We start from the raw sequence: 24,281 nt of genomic DNA, 5'->3' as shown, positions 1-24,281 counted from the left end.
TTAAAAATACCTGAAAACTAGCAAAGGTGGATAGCACAAAAATAACTGAGTGATATTTAAGGGTAGCTAGAACAGCTAACAGAATCAGGGATGCTGATTGTAGCTGAAAGACAAGCAGAAATGGGTGGATCAACCCACAGTCACAGATTATTTTCTGGAAACATAATTAGGTGCAGATACTTAAATATCCATAAAATCATAAGGGTTTTTGTTGTTGTTGTTGTTGTTGTTTTAAATTATCGTGCACCAAATAGGCAGTAGAAAAGATAGCAAATGTAGTATTGTCTGTTTGAAAAGTACCTACCTTACTTTGCACTTCCCAAGGCTTGGTTATAGCAGACAGGTCACACCCAGTCATCATCATAGCCCTTTGGAAACACAAACCAAAACAGGAGTGTAGTTAGGATGATGATAGGCATCTAGATTCCTTTTAAAAATCGAGACCTTTTTTATCTAAGATACAGATGAATGCACATTTTGAGAAGATTGAAGACATCAGACAATAACACTAAGTCTTAATTTACATGTTTAGGTGCCAAAATTATTTTAAAATCTGGTCATAGATAGCTGATTGAATAAAGAATGAAATATTAACCACCTACATGATTACTTCTTTCTTGGTTGGGTCAATAGATATATATTTAATTGCCTCCTCTTCTGATTCCATTTTCTCAATTGCATCCACAATCTTTTGAAACATAGTTCTTTTCCTGTTAAAACATACCAATAAACCATATATAGTTTCTGCATTAAAAATGAAATAGAAAACCGTATTTCTGCTTTTCCAAAGTAGTGTCTTAGTCATCGTAGTATCAAAGTGACACGTTATTCATGTTGAACTCAAACTTTTCAGGTAACCTAGCACAGTTAGATTTTGCTATACACCACTGACATGTGAAATACTATGTGAGAATTTCTGACAAAGAGACAAATAACCCATTTCCTAACTCTTCCTATTTAACTGTTTGGGGTGAAATTCTTACCTCTTTAGTATTACATGTTTGTTACTTTCTGTAACATATTGAATTGAGAAAAGTGAGGTAAATACTAATAAATGTTCTTCCACTCTGTCCCCTCAAAAATCCGCTTATTGCTTAATAAATATTTTAATTTGCGTTTAGAATAAATGAGATAGTGGAATTAGTATTCATTAAAATTTAATAGCTCCCTTTGAACAACTTACTGAATTGTCTCTAAATTTTCCTAGTCGTAAGAGATCTGGACCAAAACAAAAGGCTCCATATATCTTTAAGGAAAATACCTATTATAAAAGCATATTAAGTGAGTAACTTAGGAACAGAAGGGATGATTTGATATTTGGAATCTTTGGCACTGTGATCAGTTGATGTTTGCAGTTTTGTTTTTAAACCAGCATCTTAATTTCCATGCCATAATCGTACTTCTATTTAGTATGAGAAATTGTAGTGTGGTATACTGAATATAACACATGCACACAACCTTCAAATAAGGCTACAGAATCCCCACTTCTGAAATATAGTGTTTGTTGTAACTAAAAGCATATTTGAATGACCTACTACATATATACTAAGTATTACGTACATTTGTGTGTTCTCTATTTTGAAAGCTTACAATGGATCTAAGAACATATCTTTTTTTTTTGTTTACAAGAAGTAGGCTTAATAACAATTTTAAATATAACTGTACTCTGCATAGAAACATCTCTGTACTTAAACAACTAAAAACTAAAGTTACAAATAGTATAAGATTGACATTTTTTTCAGTAGGAAGTTATACAGAATTCAATACTTACTTGAAGTATAAAGCCAAGTCAGTTGCTATTATTGCTACTTCAAATAAGTGTAGAACAGTTTCAAACTGGCGCTTATTTAGGTTCTGGAAGATGTTTAAACTCTGCAAGATGAAAGTTACAAATTCAGTTCCTTTTAATACACTGGTTTGTGTTTGTACTACACAGATTGTCACAGAATGCTATAACAAAATTGGCCAAAATGAAAATTTCTCCAAATGAAAATAGTGCTGCAAATGAAAAATTATTCAATTGGTAAAGATGTCCCTTATTCATAGCTAATAAATGGCTAAATAACTGTGTGAATGGTTGGTGGACCTATGATGCTGCCCACAGAGGCTGCACAAATAACTAAATCCACAGTGACGCAAACCAGTTGCAAGTCCTGCTATTGCCATATAAAAATTAAAACCAAAGAAAACCACCTGTATTCCACATAGTTAGTACAGAAATGGCAGTTCTTCATAATTTCTTTGCAGTACACATTCCATACACCTAATTTTCCTAGGCTTTTTAAAGCTCTGTATCAGACACCCTTTTTCCCTGTTACCCTGGGTCAGCGCAACCTCCCGCTGCACTGTTGTGGAGCTGCTATGGCCAGTACAACGGGCCTTCCTCAGGCAAAGGGAATGAGAGTGTCACACTCAGCATTTTCCTGAGTGTCCTAGCTTTCCTTCCTTCTTTAACGGAGCGGACAACACCTGTGAGAGCACAGGGTGCTGTTGAGAGCCAACAGAGATCCTGACGACGTCTCCAGCAAAAAGCTGGGGTTAGTCCCCGGCACCTCACTTTTGAAAAAGGACATTTCTATTAATAAAGGTAAATATGGTTTCTGGGTTTTTTTAGAATTACAAATCTCCTGGATTTTTTATCATTGTGCTGCTGGTTAGTGTTAAGATTTATTCTGTGGCCTCAGTTCAGGAAATAGTACCGCCACAGAGAGTAGAAAATGAAAAATGAGAGTGGCAGAGAAAGCCTGCCATGCTGCTGCAAACAAGCGGGATGAAAGAGGCACATGTGTTCGAGCATGCCTGTTAAATCTCTTATTTCCCTACAAAGTACATAGTAAAGAGTTGTAAAGAGTCTCTCCCCCTGTATCCAGGCACCGCTGAGGAAAGGTGGCTGATGTCTACCAGAGGAGCAGGGCCCCGTGGGGCAGAGGAATGGCTGCCGCCATTTTGTGGAGACTGAGGAGATTTGGCGGGGAGCCTCACCTCCAGCAGCTGCAACGGCTGCTGAGAGCAGCTGCCCAATTCAGGGGAGAGCTTCATGATACTGCCTTCGCTGTTTTAGCAAGGTAAGGTGGGGGGGGGGGTCTGGCCTGGGGTAACAGCTGACAGCTGGGCATAATAAACAGCTCCATCCCTTTGCTCGTCAGCTGCCAGAGCCAGCAGCTGAACACGGACCTACTGAACCAGAGGAAGCAGTTTAATGATAACATTTTGTCTGTGCATGATGTATTTTCTGCTTTGGTTTCCATATTACCTGTTTTGTGAAAGTGGAAAAACCCTGAGGACTGTGAGCAAGACACAAAGAAAAAGCTTGAGTGAGTCTATTTCTGGTGGAATTACTGATGTCTCTCTAAAAGTGGGCAATGCATAAGAATTTGGCTTAAACTTCTGAATTCTAGTGTAATTTCTTAATATAGACTTAGAGGAGTGGATGGGACATGGTGAAATTGGGAACATCATAAATGATTTGGACGTTTAGTGTTGATGGGTGTGAGCAGGAGGTTCCTGCAGACATACCTCGTCCTGCAGAAGGGTTTTACTGTACTCCAGGTGGTGCCTCTCTAAAATGGATGAGCCATGAAGTTTCGCCAGCGGAGCAGCTGATCTGTTGAAAAAGAAGCAATTATTTATATTTTTGAGGCAATATTTTTGATTAAAGATTCAAATTTTTAGGATTGAAATGCTTCTTATCTGCACGTCCAAGAGTATAATCTATATATCTTAAACACTGGTATGATGTAAAAAGATACTTGCTTGCCTTCTCTCTTGTGACTGAGTAATGATGGCAACTGGAGAGCACTGGGTGTTCAGTGCCCACTGGAGTCAAACATGTGGTCAGATGCCTCTGTTTTGTTTCGCATGTTCAGTTTTGCTATTTGTTTAATCCACACACCTTCCGTGTAGCTTAAAAATGGCCTTTATACATCTTTTAGTATTTCTTGTGCGGCACAGCTTTTGAACTCTTGTCTGTCTGTAATGACTTGGGCCATGTCCCCTATGATTCTAACACTGTAAGTGAGTTAAATCTCAAGTAACAGTATAACAGAGTTAAATTCCTCTAATGCCCTTGGGCTCCTCCCCTGCCTCAAAATCACTGTTTTATGGACTGCACAAGTCCTGACAGCTCAAGTGTGTTCAGTATTGTCACAGAGCTCAAAGCGTGCCTCTGATGTTGGGCTAAGCTTCAAGCAAAGGAAGTTCTGTGTCAGACTATGGTAGCAGGAGGCAGGAAGAAGTGTCTTGTCTCCATAGGTTTCAGGTGGTTCTGCATCTTTGGAAGTGTATTTTCCTCCTTTGTTCCATTGGCTAATAACTCTGCTACTCAGCTAACCCAAGGTGGATTGCTACGTGCTGTGTGTGTTTTCTGACTTGTGATTAGGACTGTCGTGGTAAAGCCTGATAAATTTTATAAATAGCTTTACTGTGTATGACCTCATGCAGAGGGCTTTCGGCTAGGGAAGACCACAGTAGGGAGATTAAAAACCTCCCTTAAACTTATTTGGATAAGAGGCAGCCGTTGAATAAGAATCAGTGTCTGTCATTCTCTCCCTCCTACGTCACCTGGAGAATCCCTGAGAATAATCAGAAAATCCCCTGGCGTCACTGCTCCAGCATGCAGGCTGAAATGCCCCTCCAGGGTCAGAGAAGGAGATTGACTCATTCTGGAGATACAGTTGGTGGGAAACTGTACTCAGAAAATTATGGTTATAATCTTCTGGTACATATCACATTCTGAGAGACTTATGTTCTCTGGCTAGAACGCAGAAACAAGCCTTAACAGATCTTATAAAAGACTGAACGGTAAATTGAACCCCCTTCAGGAGAAGAGTAGGTCTCCCCTTGATACATAACATTGTAATTAAAAGATAGCTTTAAATCAAAATGAATTAATATGGTTTTATAACAAGCACCTAATAATTAGTACTGTTTCATCACAAACAAGGGAAAAATAACAAATCCTTCAGAATATTTTCTCAGAACAAAAAGGATCATGAATTGCAAAGCTTAACCTCATGGTGTGTAACATTCTGGCATGTGGACGCAGTGGCAGGACACAAACTCTTTAGCTCAAAATCCTGTATAACATGAGGAGATTACACCTCAGGAAAGGACCTACATCCGTCGGTAAACTGAGGGGGAGGATAACAACTGAGCTAGTCAAATCAGACAGTAGAAAACAGAGAAAAAGAATGCACCTTAAATCCTGTCTCCCTCTAACTAACCCTTGTGTATGCCATGTTCTGAATCCCTCTCCAGAAAAGTGCTTGTGCCCTGTCTTGAAAAAAAGTGATCCAGTTAGGGATTTTAATTTACTTCTCTCATTTTTTTGTGGCCTCATGTGCGTGAGCCTCTGACACAATCCAAGCATCGCACGAACTTTGTCTCTCTTAAAAATGAATTGCAACTCCGAGAGACCCATCTATTAAAATATTCTGCTTTTGTATTTTGTCCTTATGTTTCACCTGTCGTGACAAATGCTCTGAGGCAGAAATCTTCTATAGGATAAATGTTCGTTCATGCCAGATGAATATGGAATATATACCTTATATTTTGCAAGTTTTTACATGTTTTTTTTAATTTGCAACTAAAAATACTACATATCCATATATCTGAGCATTTATACGTACTTCATCTGATACAAGTTATTGGTCCCTCTGTGATCAATGTCGTGGCAGAAAGCAGCAGCAACCATGGCAAAGGCTTCTAGATCAGTATAGTATTTCTTTATTTTGCCTGTCTGTAAAAGAAAACAGACAATTCTGAGTGTGTGCCTTCCTGAATTTTCCAGTTGGAATTGAAATGAAAACTAAATAATGAATGTAAGATTAATATCAGCAATATTACCATTAGCAGAGTAAACATCGTTTGTCCCACATTGAATCCATGTCGCCAGTTATGGTAAGTGATATCTCGATAACCTTTCCTAACTGTGTACATCCATCTTGTAAGGACCTATTATGAACATAAGTGATGAAAACTGTGCTGTTAATTGAAACAAAATGATGGAGTTCCTGTAAAATTACTGGAATAAACTATGAAATTACTGTAATAACGTGCAAGTTCTATGAAAATAATTGTTTTTCATCGAGTTAAACATAGAAGCAGCAAGTTGTTCTTAGGTAAATGCATGTTGACTTAATTCCTTTCATACCTCACATAATTTCATTATTAGTTTTAAGTCTTTGTGACAAATGCAAATGTTTAATTAAGAATGGAAGGTTGTTATCCATACCACTAATATTTTAGTATTGCCTACTTCTATATTAAAGTACCTACAGTCAGCTCTTTCTCTTCTATCTTAAAATCAACATAAACAAAACAAAATAAATCAGACCTCAGCTGGGACTTTGAATTTTTCAACAACATTTATCTCGAAGAACAGTCGTATTCCACAAGTTATCAGGCCATGCTCTGTAACAGGAAAGTCACTGAAGCGGAATTCATACAGTTCTAAATCTTTTGGATCAGGTAATTCTTCTTTCTGTTAGAAAAAGTCAAACACACAAGAGATTTTCTGGTAAGAACAAAGGTGGGAAAAGTTTTTTATTTTCTTTTCTCACTTCAGTAGAAATATTGTCTAAATACAGTATGCTTACTATATCTTCAAAGGCCTCAGGTTTCAGTACAAACTGATGTGTATTAAGTTAGGAAACAGAATTGTGATACTGCTAGCTTTCCCCTCAAACAAGATAGGTAAAAATCTTGGCCAGACAGTGTTTCTTCCTACTCTGAATTCCAACACTATTTGTTGTGACCATCTCAACATTTCCTTAGCTTAGAAATCTCAGGCCTTGGAATTTCTCCTTCCTGGTATAAAATCCTATGGTTCTTCCCTTTTAGCGTGGTCTCAAGGCTGCAGTTCACCTTTTTTTCACGACTAAAATTTTTCTTGTTAAGTGTTGCTTTTCACTTATGGATCTTATGAATAGTGGTGAACATAGTGACCAAAACCAACCTGTCTAGAACAAAACATTATTTTACTTTTATGGTAGAATAAAGTATAACAACTTTTTTTTTTTTTTTAATAACAGAAGGCTTGCTTGCATGCCTACCTACTCATTGCCTTGTCTTCCCTTGGAGAGACTATAGGCAAACAAAGATTGATGTATGTTTTTTAACTTCTGGAGTGCTAGTGGTTTCTTTCTACTCCACAACCAGCTCTCAAAATTAGTCTGTCTTACCTCATCTCCTGTGACAGTCTCTCTTTGTCTGTGCTAGACTATATACACTTAATAGACAAACCTGTAAGGCTGATTTAGCACATAGAAAGTGGACTGGAATATCCTACAAGATCAGACATAAAAATTCACAAATCTTATTTGTGTTCTTCTTAGTCTGCTTGCAGTAGACTCTTGACTGCTTGGGTCATGAATGATCTCCGTGTATGCATAAAGTAAAAATTGTTACAATGCTTAAATATCCAAAGCATATAGTAATCATGGTTATTATGGCTTCAAATACCTCAGTATCATTTACTTTCTAGTGCTGTAGTTGGTGGTCATTCTGTCTTAGTCATTGCCTTTCTGTAGTTTACAACTGTCTATTCTGAACATTCCTGACCACTGACAAAAACAAGGGGTCACTTCAGAAGTAGTGTACTGTGTAAGTGCATAACATTTTCCCCACATACTAAATTTCATTAAAAGCTGTTTGGATGCCATTCAGGGATTTTTCTCTCTCTGAAGAGCAGATACGGAGCTTAGACCAGCTCTTTCCTGGACTGGAGAACTTCCATATAGCACACACTAAATTCTAAAATGCAGAGGATATGAAAGGTAAGGAGCCTGTATTCAATTTAAGTTGCCTATTTGTACACATTATATAGATTCACATTGAATAGCCTAACTGGTGGTGGCAATATTATTGAATTGTTATATAACACTTTTCATCTGTATATCCCAAAGCCTAGGGAGAGGTATTATATTTCAAAGGATGTGCCCCAGTCCAAACAAGAATTAAATCAGGGAAGTCTGATGCAACACAAAAATTAGGTTATATGATCACCATTACTACCTTCCCCCATAATAGTCTACAAATTATCTCCATTTTATGGGTAAGGAAAAAAGATGACTAAAGGTATGCATATATTTCAACAAATAGGGCTGAACATCCATGCAAAGGTATTTCCTTCTCCTTGGGATTTTCCATTATATCTACTCTGAGCTGAGGTCAAGGACAGGGAAACCTGGGGCAGTGGTGTTCTAAGACCCATTACTTTGTGAATCATCAGATCTAGAAACACCTGCTTTATCCCATTAGCTCTCTGGGATTCCAGGTCTTATAACAGGATAAGGCGTTTGCATGCAGCCTTGTCAGTGCAGAAGATATCAGATCTTTGAATTTCTGAGTCCCCGATGTTGAGACAACTCATTTTCATTGCTTTTTTTGAGATTTAAAAATCCATACCAGTATTATGGTTTTTATATTTGGAGTCTGTACCATAAAAATCACTTGTTGCTCTACCAGTAGAGGTATTTTATAATGTTTATCTATTAATTCTTGCAATTCTTCATGCAGCTAAATTAAATTTACTTTAAAAGGTATATGAAGCTACACATGGTCTGATTATGTATTTTGGTTTTATCACTTGTAAGCTGTGTGAGCATCTGTCTTGTGGGAGCCCGCAAAACCCTAACACCATTACATTCCAGCATGCACATGTACATAACTAAAATAGTTTAATGAGATCTTTTCCCTATGGCTATCTCTACATTAGCAAACATGGTGGAATAGGAGGAAATATGTGAATTGGTTGGTACTGGAAGTCAACAGATTTGTGTGTATTTGACCTTTTTTCTTCAGCCTAGCTCTATTTTGATCTATTAACAGTGGGAGTTCATTTACTAAAAGTAAAGTAAGCCAGCACATGTACTCCAGGACTGCTCCACAAGAAAAAAGGAAGTGCACTAAGTGAGCGCAAGCAGGAGTTTTCCTCCAAAAAGGTACTCCCTTTCTAGATTGAAATACTAAGGCAGTCAGAGGACTGCACAGTCTGGAAAAGACACTCGTTTTTGGTTTAGTAGGTGCGAAGTTTTGGCTGATTAGATCAAATCTGTTTCATCACTGTGAAGTCACTGATCACTCTCTTTGAACTTCTCTGCCTAAGGAAATGCAGAAAAATTAATCTGAAAAGTAGTTCAGTTCCACTGGACACTCTTGCACATATTCTTTTACTCAAAACAAATGTGACCTTACATCAATATCCCTTCTTTTATTTTCAAAATTAAATAAATTAAGTTATAAGTATAGCACTGTCCCCATGGATATTTAAGAAAGTTAAAGACTTTAAATGTTAATTATAATTCTAAACATTTCTCTATAACTTGGACTATCCGAGTCTATTGACACATATTTGGGACAGAGTGTTTCCCTGTAGGTAACAGTGGGGTCTGCACCTCGAAGAACCAAAGAGGTTGAAGATGTATTACTAAATCAGCTCCATCTAGCTTGTGGGACTGATAGCTAAGATGAATTGTATTAATCAGAATGTGGCTATACACAACTTCTTCTGTAATGAAGACACATAAATATCTGATGTAAACGTGCTACCAGAATTTTCAGTTTAATGACTTACCAAAATCCTGATAAGATCCTTTTGATCACATTCTTCTAAACTATTTACATTTAATTTCTCCTTGTATTTCTAAAAATAAGAATGAGTAAGAAATTCAGTCTTTGAGTAGGAAATTTTCTTCTTTAATTTTGTAACTGTGGACAGAAACTTACCAGTATAGATTCAACTTCAGAAGGGGTGGCCTTTGTCTGGTACATAAGCATTTCCTGAGCGATGTCTTTCCTGTTTTCAAGCTTGTTCATTTTGTCATAAGTGTCAGTATTTAAGACAGACCACCCCAGGAACTGTGTGAGAGTCTGGAACAAAGCCAAGCAAAGTGAAGGTGACACCATGACTATAAAATTAAGCTGGCAATTTGAACTTACTTTTTTAAAACTACATTGCTTTGAAAAGCAATGTGTATAACTCTACTTGTTAGGGGCCTTTACCTTCCATCAGCAGATTTGTGTGTGCAGCTTTTAATGACGTTCTTTGTCTCAACCTAGTAATTAAAGGGCCATATTCCCATTTTTGTATACGGGACTTTGAGATTTACGAAGCTTAAATTAGCTGAGTGGACTTGAGTACACTGTGTAGCATCTTATCTTGCCCAAGTGCATGTGGTCATGAATGCTCTGATAACTCCCATGATCACAGACATGATATCCATTGGCAAGCAGAATGTCATACCTGCTTAACCACTGCTAATTAGGAGACGCTGGCTGTCACTAAGAGTCAAATGATCAAAAAATAAAATTACATCTGACTTCTGTTCATTATCAGAATGTAAATGATCTCAGATTTTCAGTTTTATAAAGAGAAACAAAATCTCTGATTCCTAGGAAACTGCATAGTGAAGAAAATAGACGCTTGCTGAGATGTTAATATAGCCTATTTGAAAATGTTTAGACATTTCAAAATTACTTCTTACAATAACATTTTTGTTAACATCATATGGCTACTTAAAACCTCTAATCCTATTAAGCTTACTTCAATGATCTGTTCATCATACTCGTCGAAAGGTTTTCCATCTTTCCTATTGTAAAATGTTGCAACTCCCACAATTTCTTCTTTTTTGTTGACAATAGGCAATGACAGGACATTTTTGATAACCCAGCCAGTCTCATCCACTGGTCCTTTCTGTAGGAAAGCCAAAGAACAGGAAATGTTGTTTATTTCTTTGAAAGTAGGAATACAACTTTGATACAGGTAATGTAACACAAAGACCCATGCATCACAAACAAAGGAGAAATTAGTTATGTAATCAACTGTATAAATAATTGGTGGAAAACATTAGCATATTTTTCTACAATTTCTATAACTGTAAATATTGTAATCTATACATAATTAGAGATTACCAGAATTACCTGAAATGTGAAATATTCATCTGCTGGTGCATTCATCATGTTACAAATCTACAGCATAAAGAAAAGGAGACACTGTTTAACTGGAATATAATGTGCACCAAGACTTCGCCTGATATGTGTAAAAGGCATATTTATTTTTTAAGCTATCAACAGTGAGCACCTTAGCCTGCTACAGCAATTAAAACTGCTCCTATTAAATTAAATATGGTTGTTCTAACAAACCTAATTCTGGAGTGCTTGTAGCAAAGTCCCTCATGTCTGTTGTCTCACAGAGCATAAGCACGATGGTTAAGGAAATCACTTCCACTTTCAAAAACCATGGGGATTTGTACATAGAAATAAGTGAGTACTAAACGCTCTGTTCTTACTGCTATTAAAAATACCATAGGATTACTAATAACTGTCGTCTACCCAAGAAGAGATAAGAAGAAAAAAAAGGAACTCCATATATGATGATTTTCTTACTTTGACCTTTTGTTGTGAGATTTAGTACACCTGGAAAGTGACATCAGACACATGTTATTATTCCTCCAATGTCACCACAATCAGAGGGAAGTTTTCCTGATGCGCTGGCTGTTTGTGCTGAGGTCTTGTCTCCACCCAGACTACTGATTCACATGATTTCACTGGGAACCAATGACACTGGAGACTGCATTGTATTTTTGTAGAGGTTTTTGGTCATTGAAGGTTTGGGGGTTTATTTTGTTCAATCAGAAGAACTGCATGAACTACAATTTTTAGGTATTACTTTTGCTATGAACTTACAAATCCATTTTCAGCAACATATGTTGGCAATCCACTGACAAGACACCAGTGATCTGCTGGAGGTGACCTTTAGAGAGAGAATGAAATTAAATTATTTCTACAATACAGACATGTTGTTATTATATCCAAGCAATCTATCTAATTGCCACTCATTTGCAGGCTGCCAATGAATACTCACGGAATGACTTTGATTTCTTCTTTTCCATGTAAAATATAGTCAATAATCTTATAAAAGTTGACTTCCTAAATAAAACCAGAAAAAAATGTAGGTGACCTGTACAAACTCAATGTCAAAATTAAGATTCATAAAAAGAAAAATTAATATCCTCACTCGTCCATCAGGTGTCTTGGGGCCTTTGTAAGGCTCTGCCTCCCCCAGCCGGATTGGCCACTCGTCATAGAACTCCTGAAAAAAACAATACAAAGGGTTTAGCAAAAGAAAAAACAAAATAGGTTCTGTGTTCATAGATAGTATAATATCTGTGGACAGCAGTTTTATTTTTCCTTCTCCATAGCTGTACTATGGTTGCATTTCAGACAATATTAAGAAAACGTTGTTAAATATATTCCAGGCAAGACATGTTTACCAGTAAATTGCAGGCTATTCTGAAGCTTATCTCTGGGTGGTTGTACACCTTAATTGTTGTTTTAGAAGGCAGGTATTTATAAAGCAGTAATCAGACCTGCACTTCTCTCTTCTACCCTTTCTCACATGGAATTATCCATATGAAAAATTATTTCAGAATTAGCCTTTATGTTTATCATGGTTGTTTCCTTTACCATGCTTCTATTTTGCGTACAATTTTTGTAACATGGTTAGGTTTTATATTATATAAATTATCCCAAAGGCCTAGCAAGCATGGTGACTTTGTGTCTTGGAGAGACATGCACTAGAAATATGTAGAACAAATTAATCAGAAGGATGGATTTTATAGCTTAAAGTTAGGAGTAGCACACTTACAGCAAGTAGGCAAAATGATTGTTACCTTCTCTTTAGTCATGTCCAGCAGACCAACAGAGTATCGTTCACAATTCAAATACATTCGAATAGTGTACAGGGCTTTGTGAAACTGCCGTTCTATATCTGTTAGCTCTTCAAATACTTTGTTGGCAGACCACAAAAGCATCTATTTACAATGAAAGAGAAAGAGGGTAAATGTTCCCAACAGTAAGAAAACATAAACGTATAAATTCTAGGCATTCCAGAATAAAATGATAAGATGCATTACTAGTATCAAATTAAAAAATTAAAAAGATGTTATCCTTACTTCGATAAGCTTGCAAGAATATAAGATAGTGGGAATAATAATGATTTCACACAAAAATGAGGTATTATCATTAACGAATTCTTCTATACCTGACTTCTTCGGGATTCAATATTGTAGAGATAGGCCGTATGATGATTTCTTAGGACCAAAGATATAAAATTGAGGTATTTTTTAAAGACCTAAAAATGACAAAGAGTAAAAATAAGACAAAATGATCAAAACAAGAGGTGGATTTACTCAAACTACTTGTTGAACTAACAACTCTACTCTTGTGTGACATTTGAGATTACCTCTTCATCCTCTTTTGAGAACTCAGTGGCATTTAATTTGTTGAGTGCCATCACAACAGCAAGCACCTCTTTACCCTGTGTAATTGGGGTTGCCAACATATTGATTGTTGTATAACCAGTTTTTTTGTCCAGATAGTCAGAAAAATGGTTGTTCTGAAAGAAAACAAAACAAAACACAGATGAAATGCATTATAGTTAGTCACCATGCCAAGACCAAATAGTCATTTCATTTGATAATTTGTTTGCAATGCTATGAGCACAGTTTCACAGTGCAGTAGGTTTATACTTGCAAAAAACCTATTATCATTACTTAAGCCAATCTTGCAGAGTTATACATATAAGTTTAACTTGGCTTTGGTTATGAATATAGCTTCTGAAACCATGTTCTGTGCAGATTTTTATTAGAATAATGGAGAAACTGAGGAGTTAAAAATACAGGAAAATCTAGAGTAAAGGAGAGAGTGATATGGCTTTTAATCTACCTAAAAGTCTAATACCAATGGTTTGCGTGTAGGAGAATTACTTCATAGCTATGTTAAGATTTATCATTATTTAGTTATTTCTGTAGATAGAAGTCGTGATACTGTCCTACTGCACTATGTTTAAAACTGCGTCCTGTTTTGAACGTATATGGCTTAAAATGCTTCTGGCAGGGAGGCATCTCCAGCAGGTTTGCATCTGTCTGAGCTGTTTCCTATGCCTTCCTGGCTGCCAGACTCCCAGCCCTGCTGCTTCCAGCCCAACACGCTCCTCTGCTGAATGGGAGGGTGCAGGGCCAGGGCAATCAGGACACAGAGCTGCTTTTGTTGGGTGAGAATGTGGGAATGTTGTGGGAATGAGACCATATGACTGATGTAAGAGCCACAACTAACTACCCTACCAGTTTCATCCTTGAAACCAAATGCTATTCTTTTCATTTCTTTCTGTAAAAAATACTGGGAAGCTGGTTTCTGTTTCAAAGAAGACTCTCTCATTTCCTCACATCAAAGAAATTGTTGGCAGAGGTGGTTGTGTTTTGGGATGTTCTTATGATAATACACCTAAATGAGCTAGAGTTATGAGTTGGAGAATTGAAATCTGTCAAAATGTCCATACTGAGAAGTGACATGGTTCTACCAAGCACATAAAACAGCCAGATTCTATTTTCACTGAGCCTTCTCCATCCCCTTGCATCTGCCACTTCTAACAATTCAGTGCTCAGACTTCTTGAGAGACAGGACCACTCAAGCCCTGGTCTACAGTCAATGGCAGATTCTCCCTGAATTTCCTTTAACAAGTCTCCTTCTGATTTCTTAAGGTGATGAACGGTTGGTGTTAAATGGCAATGTCAGGAGGTGGTGAGTGGCCTGATAGCCAGGGAAGGTCAGACTACGTTATAACACCATGGGTAGGAATGGCAACTGGCCAGAGGGAGGCCAAAGGGGTCCTGTTTTAGGGACATCCACCTGGAACCAAGATTCCCAAACCTTACCAATTCCCTGCTGTTAGCAAAAATTTGTGAACCCACTTATAAAGTGACAGACTTGTTAGTGCATGTCCACCCACAGAGCTGATGTGTATAGCTACTGTTAACTACTGTGTTAGCTGAGGCATCCAAGATCTGCATGGTGAATCTCAAGGTCTCTTCCTTGCTGATGGACTGGGGAATGTTCCAGGTTGCCACACAATGGAATTTCTGCTTTCATAAATTATACACAAAAATCTTAGATGACCAAGCAAACAAACAAATAAACATACAAATGTCTTCTAGGTTGTAAAATCAAGCATGAAAAGGCTAGGAGATGCAAGAACCAAAATTATTTGTCTGCTATTTGGATCTTTCCTCTTAATTTCTTTATTCCTCTCTTCCTATTTTAGCAATGGTTTCTGTTATATGTGGAATCAATCTATAGCATATACAACCCTGAGAATGTAGACTGAATCTGTGACTATCTCAGCCATTAGAATTAAAGTAAATCTTCAAAATAAAGCAAACTGAGAATTTGGCCCTGTTTTGGTGTCCCTCTGCCTCACCAAGAACAGCTAGCATAATGGCGAGGCCCGAGTTCCTGGTTTTAGAATGTTGTATGCTGATATGAGGGAATAAATCAAAATTTCAGACATTTCTGTATTTCTGAGTGCTTAAAAGGGACCTGTATACACAAAGTGAGCTGAATCAGCAGGACACAGCTGCTGAGTCTTAATTTGTTTAATAACTGCAGGTAAAAGCAGTAGTGGCTAGAAGTGTTCAGTAGAAGCACTTCGGTCTTACAGTTTTTGCAGAGGACAGGAAAATTGTAAAGAATACAAGCCTGTGCTGTTAACTGGAGGGGGGTTTGACAGGCTACTATGGATCTAACCTATACACTTCAAATTAGTAGCTAATTCATGTTCCTTGATTTTCTAAACCATGACACGAGTTTTATCTCACTGTAACTTACCAATGCTACTATACATTGTTATTATAAGCCTCTTACCAATGAAATATAAATATAATGCTCTATGTTTAGATCATTTGGCCTCAAATTTTCAATTCCTTTAAGTTTTATAAGCCTAATTTCCATCTCATAGCTAGCGGTGGAATTTACAAAAACGGAAGTCACTGTTGTGAAACCAGTGTGATTATACCTCTGTGAAAGGGAATAATAGGGCCATTCTTTCTAAAAATAATTTTTATTTTCCTCATATGGCAGTTACAAATGGACTTGCTTACTGAGACTGTATCACATCTGATTCTGAATTGCAGCTACACAACTGTAATAAGGTAAAATAAATACAAACGAGAAAAATTCACTCCCCTGGGAACCACAGGCATTTCAAGAAGAAATTTAATTTTAAAGCAGATAATACTTTACAATTATGTAGTTTTGTTAAAAAAAAAAAAAATCAGTGTTTTCTTTATTGTTTATGAAAGGTTCTTTTTCATGGACTGCCCAGCGGAAGGAACTGTCTTCTGTTTCATTTTATGTCTCTCTCTGCAGATCTCTGTTCCTTTCTCGCGAGTGATATGTTCTCCTATGCTTTCTTTTACTAGTTTTTAAAGACCTTACTTCTTTCATGATGAATTCTCCTTCATTGGCTGTTTTTTAGATATCCCACAGTTCTTCAAGCAAACTATGAAAAAAAGCACTGCAAAAATTTGTAACCTTTCGCAGGCTTTATTCTATGTCAAGCTTAAAAACTGATGAAGACCATCATTCTAATGTTCATTGACTCATCCTACAGTATTTAATAAAGAAAATACATCTCCCAATTCATAAATTTATCTTAGGATTTGCTACACTCTACTTCAGAACACTAAGCTAAGCCTTGAGCATTTCTGATTGGATTAATGACAAAATGTAGTCTGAGGCAAGTGAGTTTGACACAATTGGAAATGTCAGGTCAAAGTCTGCAGTATAAATTATTTGTTGAGTATAAATCTGATCAGAAAATGCATCAACTATTCTAAGTGATGAGGTAGTGTATCCCTTGTTAATTTGATTTCCATTGCACACGCAAAAGTATGTAATTTATACAAATGCAGGAAAGACAGAGAAATGGAGAAGTGTGAGAAGTAACTCAAAACAAAAGTGTAAGGGAACAAGGATCCCTCTGCCCTGTTTGTCTCGTCAGGGTGAAGATTCACTGTTCTGATTCATTTGAGGTAATAGGAACAGCAGCTCAAAGTTGTTAGTACTGAGGTTTCTCACATCTCCAGTATACTTGTTTATCACCAATTGCTTTTAACTTGGTACACCATCAGCATCTTCATCACATATTTGAAATGTTAGGAAATGAGGCTTTCCCATAAACCTTTACTTCCCTGACTGGAGGCCTTGATAGGAAGCAGCATGATGCTGTTTTCTTCATGTCCCACAGAAGACATTTATACCTTGGTTTTCATATCACCATCACAATTACTCTCATTCTAAAAGCTCTTACTGTTCCTTCCTTCTTGTGTTGACTCTGAGTGACATGTCAACACTTACTGTGCAGCCTACCTCTCCATTTTGAGTCTGGTGAATTTAATCAAATATCACAGCTAAAGAAAGGTGATAAGACTTAATCCTGCAGCCAAGGTGATAATGCCAAGATAGCAGATGCCTATTTTCCCCCACCTCTTTCCTCTTACAAAGCACAGAGCCTTTCTGGAACCCCTTGCAGTTATGACTACTTTGCTCGTGTTGGGCTGGAGGTTCTGGTTTAGATAGATGAGCTCAGACTAGTCAAAGTGTGTCGTCCTTTGCATGTGTGATGACCAGGAGTGGGTCTGGAGCACTATTGGAACAGGAACCATAGGAACCCCTGACATCAGGAGCTGGTGTCATACTCTGATCACTGTCACACGTTTCTTATCACCATCTTTACATGTTTCTGGTTTTCTTTCTGATAACCCTGAGGTATCTTCTCCTATTCCTGATATTTTGTTCTCCCACTGATTGTCTTGCATTGGCTCAGATTTCTCAAACAGTATTTTTACCACTGAGTAGGTGGTATTGGTGTGCTATATCGCTTCATCTCCTATTTCTGCTTATCCTAATTTCAACTCACAAATGTTTTTGTTTCATAACGATGTAATTGAGGATGAATGGAAAACAGAAAGCACCTACTATCAGCTACGAAAACGTCATCAGCCTGATACAAAACCAAAACCAATTAGCTAAATGAGTTGGCCATTCATTAGGCCACACTCAAATAATCATGTTTTGTCAGGGATGTAAAACAATTACATTTTGGCATGTAACTTACTAGCATTGAAGAACAAATTGACTTTGGTATTTCAAGATCACTAGAGTTTTGAAACTGAATTAAGTAGAAATTAATATATATTTAACAACATTTTGGGGCTGATCTTTTCAGACCTGTCACTGTAATGTCTGCTTGTCATTTTCTGTATGTAGCAGCTATTCTGCAACTTTTAAAAACTGAATCTGTATTATACTGATATGAATATATTTTCACAATAAAAAAAAAATAATATTAGGCTAAAACAAAGCTTTTAATTGTAATTTTTAATGTTTTTTTTTTTTCTACCATTTTGGGAGCTTTCCTGTTTTAATGTAAGTTAATTCAAGGAAAGAAAGGTTTGGGTTATTCTTGTGGAAGGCACGATTAATAGACATTTGCTCCTGTATTAAAATATTTTCTTGTAAGCTGACAAAATATTTGTCTTTATATCAAATTGGAACACATTTCCATTTTTCCAGTTAATATTTACCATACTGAGTCTGGGTTTATCACAATCTGGTTTTTATTATCAAGATTATAAAATGGAGGAGCAGACATTAATATTTACAATGCAAGTTCTTCCCAGGTAAAAGTCTACCTCTCAATTTTTTCCACATTTTGTTTCTTAGGATTGTTTCTTTCAATTCTCATTTCTTTCCAGACGTTCAGGAAGGCAGTACTTCTGTAGTGTTGTATATCTTTGCTCTCATTTCTTCTCATCTTAATAACTCTTGAGTTTGTTTCTCAAGAACTTCCCTCTAAAATTATTTTAACTATCTTCTTCTGGCTTTGAAAGCTTTTTTTTAATATACTCTGCCTTGTCATTATGTTGGATATTTGGGTTTCTTCTCCAAGATCATATTGTTGGGGCTCTAGCAGAACATGAGTTAAGAACTGAAACATCTTATTAGCAAGTGACTGCCCTGTTACTAGCTCCACCACAAAGTGACTCAATTCTTTCCATTTTCAGGGCAACCAGTTGTGTCATTGACCATCTCGTGCTCTCCTGCGCTTTCCCACTGCTTCATATTTTTGACATGGATTCACCTGATTCCAGAATATGTCTTCTTGCCCTTGGAGGGAGTCTAAGACTACTGTCTGGTCCAAGGACCACTGCTGTGTTTCCAGAGCAACTGTTCACACACAGCAGCTGGACAAAGTTTGATGTCTGGGTCTCCTCGATGCCACATGGGAGTCTGAACCATTGAGCTGCAAACCCATGCTTCTCTTTGCAATTTTCTCTCCCCTCTTCAAATAATTTTCATTTTTTTTACAATTTGGTGTAGATTCAATAAAAGGGACGGAGCCCCTCAGACAGCCTGGAGTCAAGGAACTGACACATACCATGAATCTGAAAGTCCTGTCACTTCAGACAGGCCTGGATTTAAAGTCTCTCCCACATTTGCATTGAAGAGACATAGAGTTCCCAGAGAAAAAAAGGGGAAAAACAAAACAAACAAACAAAAACAACCTAATGCAAACTGAAGCTGGATCAGTTTACAAAGGGATGACACAAGTGCTTGCAACTTGAAGATGTGTTTAAGATGTTTTGTATCATAGAGTTCCAGTGGTTAAATTATGTGCCATAATGATCAATTCTCTGGCTGCTTAATCTGAGTTGGAAGCACCAGAATCCCTCCACACTCTGTTTTTTCTTCACTTCACCGGGGGTTGCGGATTCCTGTGCAGGATCTCTAAAAATGACAGCTTCTTATTTCAGTATCAGAACATTTGAGTCCCTTTATGGATCTAATCCAAAGCCTTCACTTCTTTTGAAGCATTTTTTCACCATTTATATAATTTTATATTCTGCTATAACAAGGAATATTATTTCTTGAGTTTCCAATCCTCAGTTAAATCTTTGTCTTCAACTATTTCTGAATTAAAAAGAATAATGCAATAATTTAAATACATGATAGATTAACGCAAATATCTATATAGTCTTTATTGTTGGTTCTTACAGGCTGAGCATATGAGATTTTGTTTCCCCAGAAGACATGCTCCTTGTTTAATGTTCTTATTTCTTAGTCTTATTTGGAAATAATGCCTTAGCAAAAGATGTAAGGTAATTGTACTCTATCATGTGGTCCATGTTATCAGTTAATATTTAAAGATCGTTGATGGAGATATCAAATTTTATGCACCCTGTTATTTTACTTGGGAATATTTGCGTCACATACTCTGCCAGACCCTGGGAATAATGTGAGGAAAATTATTAGAGTAGCGGTCCTGCCTGGCCTCCTGTTTCTCACTACTATTAAATCCTGGATTAGACACTATTAGCTCTCACAGTCAACAGGTTCATAATCTTGTGGGGGGAGACTGTTCTGGCTACTAAGTTAATTATGGAAGGTCTATATATTTTCATTTGCTTTTCTTTTCTGAAGCATTAGTCAGGATGAGGAGCTTCCTCACGTTTATTGGTACCTTTCCAGGTTGAAAAAGGAGATAATCCCTAAAGAACTGGCTACCAGGCACTAAAAATGGAGTCTTACATTTTCCAATTATTTCTTGCTGTTGTGATCTTTCGTTACATTCACTCTTGTTATAAAGGAGTGGTGACTGAAGCATGAAAATGTCTCACTGTGGGTTTATCAATGTCATAATGTGCTTAACACTTAAAAACCACTGTGCTGTTTGGAAATGGATTGCGACAACTATAGAAAATGGTTAGACATGACATCTTTAGAGTACTGTAGCCATCTAGAATTATTTGTTACGCATTTTGTATTTGACAAGGTAGTAGGGGCAAAATTCCTCTCTGGTTTAACTCTGCTTGTCATTTTTTGCTCAGGATATGGGGAGCAGCCAATCTAGTTTGACTGAAGTGCATACAAAGTCATCTGAAAAATAATGATCATTTCACAAACATGATAAAGACTTCACTGGCTGCCTATTTCTGCTGCCGCAGACTAATTATATTCCTTAAATGTTACTGACTAAAGCTGTGGTTCTGGGTTCCTTACGGAGATAAATATTCTGGTGACATTAGTGGGAGCTTTGCCTGTGTGAGGAGTGTGGATTTGGACACTTGACATTTTTTACAATTAGAATGGAAATGGTGAGAATTTCGAGGGTTGTTGATAAATAACAAAATCTTGGTCCAAGAGATGTCTCTGAGAGTTTTGCAATTAACTTATAAAATGTCAATGTTCTGATGACATTTAGTTAACAAATGTGGATTAATGGCACCATGGTTTAACTGCATTTTTAAGTGCGGGCGTAATGGCATAGACGTCAGTAATCCTAAGAGAGTCAATGGATACTGAAGTAAAGATTACCTTAGAGTGACTGAATAACAGCTGGACAGATATTCAGCTGACATGGATTAGATGGACAGACAGGTTTTCTGTTTAAGTATGTTCAAATTACATTTGTCAGATAATTTTGAACATATCCAATTTCAAATGCAGAAATACTTGGGCAGCCCTGCTCTGGGCACCTCTCATATCATTATATGAAGGAGCAGTGCAGAGTCTGATAGAAGGCACATCTTTCTTGATCCTCCTGATCTTTTCTCATGTAATCAGCCTTTAGAATTTAGAAGGATTATCCTTCAATCTCCCCATGTGGTGGTAAGAGGCAGTAAATCAGATGCTTCTTGTCAGACCAACAGCCACTGAAGAAGGCATCTTAGTGGGCAGTTAACAATCAACTGATTTGTTTTCTCAGATCAATCATTCTTCTGTTTGCTCCTGTGATTACTACTTACATCTGAGGTGGTTTACTATATATTGGAATGTTGTTTTTACATATATATACATTTTCGTTTGTTTCTGAGCTGTAAAAGCACTCTTCTATTGCTTTATGCCTGCCAGCTTTTAAGATGATAAAATATATTACTTTTTGTTTGCATCCTGGAAAACATAAATAATTGCAGTATATAAAGTTTTTTATTATTTATATCAGGTTTAGAACACTGAGGTGGTTTCCACCTGTGGAATGGCCCAGAGTTTTAAATTGACTGTATAGAAAATACTGAGAATCCAGGCTGTCATCTTGTATAATTATCTTAGCACCACTTATTATGCTGAGCTTTTCCACATAAGACTAAAAAGAGATGAAGGTATCACCATTTGATAATATAAGGTTAGCTGTTTTTAAAGAAATCTACAACAAAGCATATTTACGTTTCCCCTTGTGTTTCAGTGCAGTTTTTAAAGCAGTTCTTATTCATGCGAGTTTAATTTCTGTTAGGTCACTCATCATTTTAATTAAGATTTGTAATAACCCTTATCAGCACCATAACTAAAGAAGGTGATTCTGTGAGAATTTAACAGAAACTTTGAAAATGTTAGAGCAGTTCTGACTCATTAATCTTCTTCTATAGATGGTTCTGAACAAAAGCCCTGGATCTGGTCAATTGAAGCTATTTTAAATTTGAAGACAGACTTGAAGCTGGACATTGACATAATCTTCATCTGGCTTCATTCACTTACTTACAAGGAAGCATCCTAATGACAAAAGCTGAGAATTAATTGTATTCAGAGGTACAAATACGGCAGCATGGAATGATACGAGAGAACACTTGCAAGCCTGGACTGGAAAAGAGAATAGGAGCCTGTTTTGTTCAACAGAAACACAAATACTCAATTGGTCTCTATTAATCTAATATTCTCCTCCTTTATTATAGTAAATTACAGTGCAACTATTGTGCAAGGATATGGGAAATACGTCACTAGGCTACATTATGTGATTCTACTGGATTTTAAGTAAACTCTGCTGCTGCTTTCCTCATGCTTTTGGTCTGGATTTCTGTCCCTGGGATGTTTTTGAAGAGTGACTCTGTACCACAAGCCCTATGCAGGAAGATGAGTAAACAAATGCACAGAAATCCATACCCTAAGAGAAAGCACTTACCTTTTTCACATCAGGTATATTAAAAAACTTCTTGGTATGAGCAACCCATCCTGCTATCCCGATGTCCAGAGGAAAAACAGTCTCATTGTCTGGATTCACCAAATTGTCCTCAAAGCTGGAAGTTGGAGTGACATTGAGGAGCCTGGTGGCTACCTCTGGAATACCATTTCGGGATCGACAAATAAACATACTACACCGGTCAGCTGCCAGCAGCTGTGCCAGCCTCTGCAGGCCCTTGTGCACTATCTTTTCCATATGGCCTCCTTCATCTTGGATTTCTGTTAGCAGCTCAAAAAGTATGTTACATTCCTCCAGACGGGACATGTCTTTGAAGCTGACTCCTTCCTTCACATCTCCAGGGCTCACTTTAAAAATACTTCCCAGCACTTCTGCTCTCAATTTCCGGTCGAAATACTCCTTGGCAAACTGGGGGTTGTTTTCCAAGTATTTTTCAACTGCATCTTTATTTACTTCACCCATTTTTGCTGGATTGTTCTTAGGATTTCTTTTAGAACTGCATCACCATCAAAACAGGAGTGGTAGCAAGAAGTCCTAACTTGATACTAATAAGAAAATGGTACTTTGTACATATTGTATAGCTCACAGGCATAGTACATTTACCTTCCTCTGTGGCTTCCAAGCCTTCTGAAACTCTTGAGATATGACAGAAGGCACTGGCTTAACATCTTCTTAGTGTGAGATCTTGGAGACTGCTAATTAAAGAGATGTCAGGACACTAAACCCCTGAGCATTCTTAGCTCCTAAATCCTAAGGGAATCATTTTAGCATTTTAAACTAACCAATTAATTCTTAGACCTTATAAAAAATTGTCTGATGTGTAGATATGTATACCTGTATGTTATTTCCAACATTCACAGTATGTATGTTGTACTATGCACACAGGAGTTCCCATTGAAAGTTAATATGAGGAATTCCACTCAGGTGCTTAGCCCACATTATACACGTGCCCAGACATACACACGTGTATTTGTGGGAGGTACTTAAGGGGAGGAACACAGAATGCTACAGAGAAAATTTTTAAATTGCAAAATTTAGCTTGCCTGGAGATAGCCAGGAGATGATAGAAACTGGATTACTAAAAGTAAATAATTATGAAGCTATATATGCATATAAGTGGAGAAATCTTAAAGACCTTACAAAAGTCTGAGCTTGCTCAAGTGATTCACCCAGGTGAAGATGGCATAAAACAATTAGAATTTGACTCAGCACAGCCAGATATGACTTATATATAACTTTTTTTCAAAAGTAGTATAAAAGAAAGAGTAAAAGCAGAAAATGGCTTGAGTTCAAATTGAGTTCAGGAGACAGTAAAATTTTTACTCTATAAGCATAAGTAACTGGGCAGGGTGCTGAAAGAAATGTAGTTTCTTCTATGCCTTCTTCAGAAGTAGTGGGAGATCTCTGCTTTCTTAAATAGCAGAAAAATGGTAATAACTGTCAGATAGTGGGCAAAGAGACTCTTGAGTCT

General features: G+C 37.0%; 1 protein-coding gene across 1 annotated transcript in view; it reads right to left on the bottom strand.

Moving 5' to 3' along the window:
* The window catches only part of PDE6C (phosphodiesterase 6C), a 29,273-nt gene extending 5,754 nt beyond the window's left edge, over positions 1-23,519 (bottom strand). Inside the window, exons 1-18 of the mRNA XM_005506960.4 lie at positions 22,793-23,519; positions 13,244-13,396; positions 13,043-13,132; positions 12,672-12,812; positions 12,017-12,091; positions 11,864-11,928; positions 11,686-11,752; positions 10,921-10,968; positions 10,544-10,693; positions 9,727-9,870; positions 9,575-9,643; positions 6,335-6,481; positions 5,845-5,952; positions 5,628-5,737; positions 3,517-3,604; positions 1,772-1,872; positions 603-710; positions 305-368 (exon numbers count right to left, since the gene is read on the bottom strand). Coding sequence (XP_005507017.1) covers positions 305-368; positions 603-710; positions 1,772-1,872; positions 3,517-3,604; positions 5,628-5,737; positions 5,845-5,952; positions 6,335-6,481; positions 9,575-9,643; positions 9,727-9,870; positions 10,544-10,693; positions 10,921-10,968; positions 11,686-11,752; positions 11,864-11,928; positions 12,017-12,091; positions 12,672-12,812; positions 13,043-13,132; positions 13,244-13,396; positions 22,793-23,272 — 2,208 coding nt within the window. The 5' untranslated portion in view covers positions 23,273-23,519. The remainder of the gene's footprint in view (positions 1-304; positions 369-602; positions 711-1,771; positions 1,873-3,516; positions 3,605-5,627; positions 5,738-5,844; positions 5,953-6,334; positions 6,482-9,574; positions 9,644-9,726; positions 9,871-10,543; positions 10,694-10,920; positions 10,969-11,685; positions 11,753-11,863; positions 11,929-12,016; positions 12,092-12,671; positions 12,813-13,042; positions 13,133-13,243; positions 13,397-22,792) is intronic.
* Between the last annotated feature and the right edge of the window lie 762 nt (positions 23,520-24,281).

The sequence above is a fragment of the Columba livia genome, chromosome 6 (assembly GCF_036013475.1).
Source record: "Columba livia isolate bColLiv1 breed racing homer chromosome 6, bColLiv1.pat.W.v2, whole genome shotgun sequence".
NCBI classification, from domain to species: domain Eukaryota; kingdom Metazoa; phylum Chordata; class Aves; order Columbiformes; family Columbidae; genus Columba; species Columba livia.
This window is presented reverse-complemented; position numbering and strand designations above follow the sequence as displayed.